The 10,093-nt window shown below is 41.5% G+C and overlaps 1 protein-coding gene across 1 annotated transcript; it reads right to left on the bottom strand.

Annotated features, from left to right (window-relative positions):
• Positions 1-208: 208 nt before the first annotated feature.
• Positions 209-9,072, bottom strand: rpap3 (RNA polymerase II associated protein 3). The gene is made up of 17 exons (XM_015400138.1): positions 8,904-9,072; positions 8,570-8,724; positions 8,326-8,478; positions 7,617-7,715; positions 7,409-7,536; positions 5,812-5,933; positions 5,671-5,741; positions 5,468-5,596; positions 5,264-5,391; positions 5,072-5,193; positions 4,925-4,995; positions 2,420-2,512; positions 2,102-2,295; positions 1,279-1,447; positions 721-818; positions 545-645; positions 209-460 (listed from the first exon to the last, which is right to left on the bottom strand). Exons 1-17 carry the CDS (start codon positions 8,932-8,934, stop codon positions 375-377), a joined length of 1,950 nt encoding a protein of 649 aa, XP_015255624.1. The 5' UTR covers positions 8,935-9,072; the 3' UTR covers positions 209-374.
• Between the last annotated feature and the right edge of the window lie 1,021 nt (positions 9,073-10,093).

The raw sequence follows: 10,093 nt of genomic DNA, 5'->3' as shown, positions 1-10,093 counted from the left end.
CAAAAAAAACAGAAGAATTATCAAGCTTTTTTAAATACAAGGCATTTGGCTCCATCTGGTGGCTGAAACTTGAAACTACAGCACTGATCTAATTCAGTTTGTAATATGATGTAATGAATCAGCTTTTTTATATTAACTACTATAATCCATCTTAAAAAATACAAAGAATAAACAAACAAAAACAAGAATACAGATCTCAAAGCGATAATTTAGTCAGTTTGGTTTAATTGGCAGGTTGAAAAACAAGTGGATATTTAAAGCAGCATCACTGTAGGATCTAAAAAATGAGAAATAAGCTGGGAAGTCCGATATCTTTCCTAAACTCGGTGGAACCAAAGACGCCGAACGCAGCTTTTCTTTTCGCCGTCCCTCCATCATACGCCGTACTTCTTCTGCAGGACTGCGACGGATGACGGATCCAACCCGGCTTGGAGGAGGAAGTCGAACAGCTCCTTCAGCACTGTTAGCGGCGAGAAAAGCAGAAACACAGCAGATGGTTTAGGAGGATCGAAGCGGGAAGCGAAGAACCAGAAACAATCGGCACCTTTCTTCTCCTGAGACGACATGAACATGACGGCCATGTCGAAGCGCCTCACGCTGGCGAGGCTGCTGAGGGTCTCCAGGATGGAGGCCGGCGGTTCATTCCTGCGGTGAAGGTCACGCTGTTAAACCAGTTCAAACCAGTTCAGTGCAGATGTTAGCTCCTCCCTCATTGCTTACTTTATGAAGAAATCCCGCAGGGTGGTCAGGATCTGGTTGAGGATGTTTGGTTCCAGCGAATTCTGGAAGATTTGGGCGTAAGACGGCGGACTGATTTGCTGCAGACAAGGATGAAGAAGTTAGAGGTAAGCCTGACCGGTATGGGGAGAATTCTGTTCCATTATTAATGCAAAGAACACATTTTGGAGGGAAAAAAATGCAATCCAGAAATGAAATTTTAAAAACTTTTAAAAAAATGTTTAAATAATAAAAACTTGGCCTAAGAAGAGAAAAAATGGGATCTGGAAAACCCAGTTTGAAAAAAAAATAAACAAATTACTTCTAAAAACAGAAAAAAAATACATTTAAAAACTTAGACTAAAAAATTTAAACAAACAAATGAAATGTAAACTTTAGGAAAGTTACTCTCAGAACATTTTTTTGATTAAAATGTGCTTCAAAGTTTCATTTCTGGACTCCATTTTTTTTTTTTCTTCAAATTTGTTCTTTGCAATAATAATGGAGCAAAGCTGACTCCATAGCCAGGCGAGGAGTGAAGCTGATGAAGGTAAAGCTCACCCTCAGGTATCTATAAACGCACTCCGGCTGGTTCCTGATCTTTCGGAGGTCTGACTCCAGCTGGAAGCTGTTGGCGGGTGCGGGAGGAACATCCGTCACTGTGGGGGGGGTTTCAGGCGGCGCTTCTGGGGGTCGGACGGTTTCCTCCCGAGCTTTACGGCCGGAGACGCTACAGGAACCAGAATAAACCGGTTAGACGAAGGGAGGGAAACCATCAGCTCACAGCCAGAAGCTGGAAGGACGAGTGTCCGCTAGCTGCTCTTCTAAACCACCTGAGAAAACCTAAAATATCAAAAGGCAAGCCGCACTTTTCAGATCCTTTCCCTCCCATGTTTAGGTGATTGTTTTATTTACCAAACCACTGCAGGGTTTAAGCTCCACACCTTCAAAACAAATGTAAATTTCCACGTTTTCTAACCATAATCAGAGTTTAAAATGAATCTAATCATGAAATGTTTAATTGTATTTTATTTTGAAAAGCCAGCGCTGAAGGAGGTCGATCATATTACAAATAATATATTGATAAACTTTGACTTCTCTGTTTTATTGACATTCTTTTTAGCGCAGCTGCATCAAGCGGATGCAAAATGCAACGTTAGCCGCTACTGTAGCTTCTATTCTATACGCTTTATATCTGAAACAACTTGCCATTCATTGACGGTGCGCCTTATAGTACAGAAAATACGGTAATCTGAACCAATGACCTGATCACCCCACGGCTAGAATCGCTCACCTCTGGCTGCTGTTTGCTAAAAATGGACACGGATTCAAGCAAAGTAAAGTTAAGGTATTTATCGCATTTTAACGGTTTTGTTGAAACTACCGTTGGGGCGTCTCCGACGCGGTTTCTGATATCTCCTCGATCTTGATCATCTTGGCGCTGGGTGACGTGGACAGAGGGGAGGGTCCGTCCTCCGTCTTCCTCTCGGCCTCCTGCAGCGATGGAGCGGCGGCTCCGGCTTCGGCCGCCGTCAGCGTCCCGCTGATCTCCTCGATTTCGATCCTCCTCAGAGGTTTCTGCAAAATAAAACCAGCAAAGTACAGCAGATAGGATCGATTCAGGCCCCCTGCTGGTGGGAAGGTGTAACAGCATAATAGATTAAAAGGCATCGGATGCGTGACGTGAGGCCTAGCTGCTCACCGCTGAGCGCAGATGTTCTGGTTTGTCTACAGGTTGGACCGTCCTCCTCTGAGAGCCGTTCTCTGTTTGCAGATCCTCACCGGAGCGCAGATCCTGCAGAACAGGAAGGTTTTAATTCGGCCGACAGATCAGAAGGCAGCGGAAAATGTATGGAGGGAATTTTGGTCCGTTATTTCTATAGCAAAGAAAACGATTTCATTAATGGACATTTGGAAACAAAAACGCAGTACAGAAATAGAACGCCAGGTTAAAAAAAAAGCTGTTTTGTAAGGTTTTATTTTCACTTTCCTTTGAAGTTTTTTTTTTTTTTGTTTCTTTTTACAGATTTAATTTTTTCAAATTTTCTTCCCCTTTTCTGTCTGATTTCAGATTGCTTTTCTTTTTAAATTGTAATTCTGTAAAAAACTATTTAAGATTCATTTAATTAAACTTCCCAAAAAGTAAATAAAACACAATCCAGTGGACTTCGTTTCCAAATTTGAAGACGTTTCTCTTCCATCCAGGAAGCTTTTTAAATTCAAAATGTCAGAAATAGTTCCAGGTTTTATAGAGCGGACCAAAGCAAAGCCTTGTTTTTGTTTAGAAAACATGCAGATGGAGCCGCTTTAGGTACCAGATCTGCTCGGGGCCCCGCCCCTTTTTATCACATCATCATATGGCAACTCCACTCAGACAAACTGTATTGCTCCCGTTTCTTGAGAATAAAATCTCTTTTGGAAACTCATCATACTATTTCCTATATTTGCTATTATTTTACATTTAATCTGCGATCTAAAGCAGCCCAAAGTAGAAAACAATCATTGTCGGTCTGGAAGGTGACAAAAAAAGCTTATTTTCAGACTTTTTCTTACGGTCTGAGGAAAAAACGGAACATCTTAAAAATGACTTTAATAGAGATTTTAGAAAATAAAACAGTTATTCTACTTGTAGAAAACAAACCGTTGTCGTTGACGGGAAATTAAAAGTAGTGTAGCTTAATGTGGCTAACTGAGCAAGCTAAAAGAGGCTAACCTGTTAGCTAGCAGCAGCGCTACCCAGCTCTTTATATCACGGTCTAACAGTTACTTTGTTTTTTTCAGTTTCTTTATCAATCACGTAAAACTTTATCGGTCATTAGACGCGCTAACGCTACAGAAGCTCCAGACTCGGCACACGGATGCTGCGTGATGTTATCGTTGTCTGGGCAACCACAATGTTTTACATCATGTGGTAGGACCGAGCAGATCTGACCCCCCCTTAGTAATGGGGAGTCGTTAGCATCGCTGTTAGCCTTGCCAGTTTAGAGCTTTTTTTTGAATGAATTTGACCTGGATGACTGAAAAGCATAAAAAATTATAAATAATAAATGTCAAAAAATAAAATAATTGAAAAAAATAAACTTGAGAAAAAAGTTTCTCTCAAAGGTTGTTTTTTTTTTTAACCCTTTATAGGCTGAGTTACCGTTTTTGATCCCGCTACATGGCTGTACAGCTTATTTTAGGATTTGACCAATTAGATGAACCCTTGGATGATATATTACCTACTGGAAATTAAGTTGGAAAAAAAAAAAAGAGTTAAAAAAAAAAGGTAAAAAGCTAATCGAAAAGTTTTAAGTAAAGTTAAAAACTTAATAAGCCTAGTTAACAATTATATTTAGGTTTATAAACTAAAAACTGGAAGTGCCGAAAGTGCGGCTTGTCGTGTTTTTCATTAATTTCTTCTAGAAGCATTTTTGTAATTTTTCTTAAAGGTATACTATGCAACCGGTGTTGATTTTCCAGCGAGGCTCCCCCCAGAGGGCGAAAGTAAAAGTGCACTGTCGTAAATATGCTCAGCCGTCAAGCCAGGCGCGGTTGTTTTGAGCTTAGCAGACAGGCGAACGCAACCAATCACCATGTCTACTGCGGTAAGTGACTATTTAGTTCCAATTTTCGAGTTTAAAATTTTTTCTGTTTTCTCGCTGGTTCCGCCACGATAACTGCGCAAAGATCGCCACTGCGCTAGCAACGAGCATGCCTTTCACTGGGGGCGTGTAGCAGTTCTCGCCATAAAGCAAGACCGACTCTCGCGAGACTTCTGAGCCTGTGGGTGCGGGCCGAGGGCTCCTGCAATTGCAAGTACGGTAGTTCCCCTACAGACCACCAGGGCGGCCGAGAAAACCTTTGTTTGACCTGAAATGACTCATTTAATCATCCAAAACGTTATGGAACACATTAATTAACTGAAAAATGTTGCATAGTGTGCCTTTAATATATTCGGGCAAGTTGGCATTTCTTGTTAATACATTGACCTTCATTTTTGCCATCAAAATATCCATATTTCTTTAACTTTACAAAGGTAATAAGGTCTTATCCTGGATTCCAATAACACTATTGGTTTGAATTATGGATTTTTTTAAAAGTATTTCCCTGAGCGCCCTCTGAAGGGTTGATAAAGCATTTCGTTAAGTTTCATTTCTGGACTCTCTTTCCTCTTAGTAATAATGGACCAAAGTTCTCCCCATACAGGGTCGGATCTGAGACGTACGCTCTGCAGCTTCTGGAGCTCGTTCAGGGCCTGCTTGTTTCCTGGTTCCAGCTTCAGCAGCTGCTGAAAATCTGACACAGAAACATGAGAGTGGAGAAACGAAACGGGAGAGAAAGAGCGAAGCATCGACGCCGCGTCCTGCAGTACCTTCCCGCGCCTCCTCCAGTTTCCCCAGCGCCAGCCTGGCCGTCCCGCGGCGGGCGAAGGCCTTGGAGTACGTGCTATCCAGAGAAATGGCGGCGGTGCAGTCCTCCTCTGCTTCCTGAAACCTGCAGGAGGAGCGGCGGCTGAGCTCTGCAGTCAGGGACGGCGAGCGGGAATCGGGACGCTGCCTCTTACCTGTCCAGCTTGAGGAACGCCATGGCTCTGTTTGCAGGCAGGAGGACGTTCATGGCGTCCGCCTGGATTCCTTTACTGTAGCACTCCACCGCTGCCTCGTACTTCCCTTCTTTAAAGTAAGCGTTTCCCTGGAAACCAACATCTGGCGGGTTTGAACAGCTGCTCTAAGGATGGATGTGGTTGTTAAAAGTGGGCGGGGCTTACTCTATCCTTCTGCATCGCTGCTTCCTGTTTCCTCTGCTGCTCCTCCAGACGTCTCTGCTGGTCGGGATCCACCGATGGCGCCTCGGCGGGCTGAGCGTCTCCCGCCGCCGCGTCCTGCTGACCGAGGATCTGAACCAACCAGAGAGTCGGTTAACAGGGAAGGAGAGCGAGCACGCCGCGCGGCCAGCCGAATCGCCACCCACCTCCTTGATCTTCCTGGCTTCGTTCTGAGCCTCCGTGTTGCTCGGGTCCAGCTTGAGAACCGTCTGGTAATCTGTCCGGGAAGGTTGGACATCCTCACTGGCTCAGATTAACCACAGCGTCGTCTCTGAAGCTCCTCCTACCTTCTAACGCCGACTCGTGCTTCTTCAGAGCGAGGCGCGCGGCTCCCCTCCGAGCGTACGCCTTCCAGTAGCCGCCGTCCAGAGCGATGGCCAGGTTGCAGTCCGACTCTGCGACGGCGAATCTGCGAACAGGAAGGCGAGCCGGTTCAGACCGGATTCGACAGATTAAACTTTCCAGGTTTCACTCAATAATCCCACAAACCAGCTTCCTTTTCCTTTAGAGGAAAGTCCTGATGATGGATTCTTTCATTTCTTCTCTTCCTGCCCCCAATCAGGGCTGGACGAAATATCAAATATACGCAATTTATCTCCAGTTTTCACGCACAACAGTTAAAATAACTATCGCAGACAAATTCGTATGACAACATTAAGCCGCCTGCATCTATTTCACTGAGAGTTTATTTTTCCCACACACTTTGAATGCATCATAAACTCTTCCTCAAAACGGGATTATTTTCTCGTACCGACAAACTAAATATGGCGAGAGCACTACATGTTTCAGCTGAGTAATTTACGGCAGCGGTTTGGATTTCACGCCGAATTAAAGGCGCCGATTTGGAAGACCTAAATCCATGGCTGCAAAAGGCAGCAGTACAAATTTATTCCAGTATCTAAAAATGTATCTATGCTTCTTTTTCTATGTCTGCTTCAGTCTCCTTGAACCCCAGTGGGCCTCAGCAGATGGCCGCTCACACTGAGCCTGGTTCTGCCGGAGGTTTCTTCCTGTTCAAAGGGAGTTTTTCCTCTCCACTGTCGCTACAAGCATGCTTAGTGTGAGGGATTGCTGAAGAGTCAATGAGTCGATGCAATCAGCTGGTTTTCCTTAGATAGAAAACTTTGAATCAATCTGACTGGATGATCTGGTGAACTGTAAAGTGACGATCTATAAAGTGACCTGAGATGACATGATGTGAATTGGAGCTATAGAAATAAACTGAATAGAATTGAATTTAAAAAGTCATCGGCTGCGAAATGAATGTTGTAAACTCTGCATGCCAGCGTCTCCTTCCACACTAATTTAAATGTTCAATCAGCTGTGAAGCCGATGGCGTTTGAAGAGAAACAGGAAGAGATGGAGGGAAACTTCTGGCTGCTTTGTTTAAATCGAGACGCATCAGAGGAAATTTTACAATTTTACTTTATTTTTTCTTTCGATTATCGATATTTTTAAAGTGGGGGGGGGGGTCACCACCAGGGGGCGCCTCCGAAAAATAAAAATTCTGCAAAAAAAAAAAACAAAAAGGTAAAAATATAGATTTTTTTTTCCTTATTCTAAAAAAGATTATAATTTTTTTGTAGTATTATTATTAAATAAAACTTTTTTTAAGGTCATAATTTCATAATAAAACTAAAAACTGAATTTAAGGCTTTAACAAACTTTTGGAAATCTGCCTTTTGAACTTTACAGACGCTTTGAGCAGATTAAAGATGGACGACGGCGTCCGTATGGCGTTTAAAGGCCCCGCCCCCCCACCACACGCAGCTGAGAGGTTTTATTTATTTCGTTCTTCTCGTTTCTTATCGTTTCTGATTTTATCCTGTTCAGTAATTATTGAACCGCTGCTCTGATGCTGGGAATCGGTTTGTTTAACGTTACTTTTTCAGCCTGAAGAAGGACGTGGCTCTGTTGGTGGGAAGCACAGGGTTGTACGGATCAGCGGCCATCCCTCTGGTGTAACACTCGATGGCGTCGTCATACTTCCCCTCTTTAAACAACTTGTTCCCCTGAAAAATAAAAACAGAAAGAAAACAGCTGCTAGCATGATTCTGTTTGGTCTGAGCGCCACATGTGAGGCATCGCTAACCGTCTCCTTCTCCATCAGAGCGGTCTCCTTATCAACGCCGGCTTCCTCCGAGTCCGACTCGTGGGATTCCTCCTTATCCATTTCTGCCAGAGCTTTATCCTGCAGAGGAAAAGAAAACTGAATAATGTATGGAGGTCATTTTGATCCTTAAATCATGCAAAAATTAAAACTATTTGTAAATCGATATTTTGGAGGGAAAAAATCTGGAATGAAGCTTTGAAAAACATCTTAATCCAAAAATAGGTTTTCAGAGTAAATTTGATGCTTTCTCATTTCTTATTTCTAAAAATTTACTTTTTTCTCAGTATTATTTATTCAATTTATTTTTTTCTAATTCTTGATTTTAGCAATTATTCGCCTACAGCGTGCGTTTGGAATTTGAAAAAGTAAACTTTTTTTTTTTTTTTTTTTAAAGATTAGAAGAAAATGTGACAAAATAAAGTTTGAAAATATAACGCGACCAAATCCGTAAAATAAATCTTAGAAAACAACCAAATTACTCTTAAAAAAAATTTTGTTTTGGAAGTTTTTTTATTTGTGGATTGTATTTTGGTCAAATTTTTGTTTACAAAACATGTTCTTCAGTTGCAAAAATAATGGAACAGAATTGCCTCCATACAGTGGCTGTGTGTTAGAGTTATTGATGCCAACATCTGGAGGGTGTTTTTTATTATTTATGTTGTTTTTAAAGCAACATCTGGAGGTTTACCACATCAAACTTGTCCCAGGATGGATAATCGTAGGACTTCAGCCTGGATGCCTGTTGGACCCCCTCTGTTTTTATGTCACCAGCCTCCTTTTTCTTCCTTTTTTCCCTCGATTTGGTTTTGTAGGATTTATTACGAACAGGTGGGAGTTTTGTCTATGTAAAAAAACAAACAAAAAAAACAATTTATGGCAAAACAGACTGAAATAAAGAGAATAAAGGATGTGGTCGTGAAACAGGGCCCCACCTGGAGCTCCTGGACTCCTCCTGTCCTCAGCTCCTCATCCCTCCTCCTGATCTCCTCCTCCCAGCTCTCCAGGTCCCGCATGAAGCTCTGGAGATCCTCCGCGTTCTGCCTCACCTGAAGCTGGAGCTCCGCGGCCTTATTTCCGGCGGACATGCCTGAGAAAAACACATGATGCTTTATGGAAAAAACTCTCTTCTGCACTTTAGTCTCCAAACCAGGCAGCAGCAGCAGCTAGCCGCTTAGCTAAAAACGAAGCTTAGCGGATAAAAGGAGGATTCTGTGGACAAATGACGTCATTTATGCTACAAATGACGTCGTCTATGCTATAAAATACCTGCTTCTTCTATCCTCGGTTCACTGTTCATTCGTAGTAACTGTCTGTGTAACAAAAAACTAGAAAAAGTGTCGCTAATCACGACTTTCTGTTTACATCGGAGCCATGACAGCCGGTTACCCAGCAGCCTTTGCGCGGCGCACGAGGCATCCAAAGATCGTCAATTTTTTACAGAACGACTCGCTTCTCAAACAAAACCAAACACGAATAATAAATATGAGAAATATGCGGTTTTTATGTAAAAATCAGTGGGGAAAATTAATTGATAGCAGCTTAGTTTATGGAAGGAAGGCTGACTCAGCAGTTTTCTCCAAAGATCATTTTTCTGCCGAGTCAGAAAAACAAGGAACAGCAGTGGGTGCACTCCTTTACGGTCAGCCGGTGAACAATCCGGGTAGGAGGGATGAAGAAACGGTGACGGGTGGGGAAAATGCGGTGCAAAAAGAGGACGAGTCAAATGAATCTGATATTATGACAAACTAAACAGCGAGATTATAATCTGGGTCATAATCCAATCTAAGATAGAATTGATAGAGCAAGTAAATTAATTCTCTTTCTGTTTCAAATATTCTTTTCTCAATTCAGAATTATTCCATATGGGAAAGTCAAATAATGTTAATTTTATTTCTGTTCTTCAGAGAATATTCCTTTAGAATAAATAAACCGAGGTTATTTATTTTATGAATGTATCTACAGTAGAACTTAAACTATAAATAAGGTATAAATAATCCACACTAATTATACCTGAGATAAATTAGAATCAGATGTGGTCAAAAATCCAAATTCATAAATAGAACCAAATTTTCAAGTTTGGAAAACCACCAGAATGTTTTTTTGAACAGGTGATAAATAATTCAGGGTTATTATGACCCCGTATGGGATAATAATCACAGTAATCATTTAGTCAATCATTTAGAACTAAAAAAAAATGCATTTCCAATCATTATTATTGTTCATATTTTATTAAAATGTGAAAAATATGAGATTTGTTTTATTGTTCTCTATTTAATCATTGCTTGTTTCATGAGTCAAAAGAAGAAAAAAAAGACAAAACAATAAATATTTGCACAACATCCCTAAACAAGTTTTAAAAATCAATCCACTGGACGTATTTTCCAAGTTTGAAGACGTTTCTCTTCCATCCAGGAAGGTTTTTCAATTCAAAATATCAGAAATAGCGTTTAGTTCCA

The sequence above is a fragment of the Cyprinodon variegatus genome, unplaced genomic scaffold (genome assembly GCF_000732505.1).
Source record: "Cyprinodon variegatus isolate N-32 unplaced genomic scaffold, C_variegatus-1.0 Scaffold1076, whole genome shotgun sequence".
NCBI lineage: Eukaryota > Metazoa > Chordata > Actinopteri > Cyprinodontiformes > Cyprinodontidae > Cyprinodon > Cyprinodon variegatus.
This window is presented reverse-complemented; position numbering and strand designations above follow the sequence as displayed.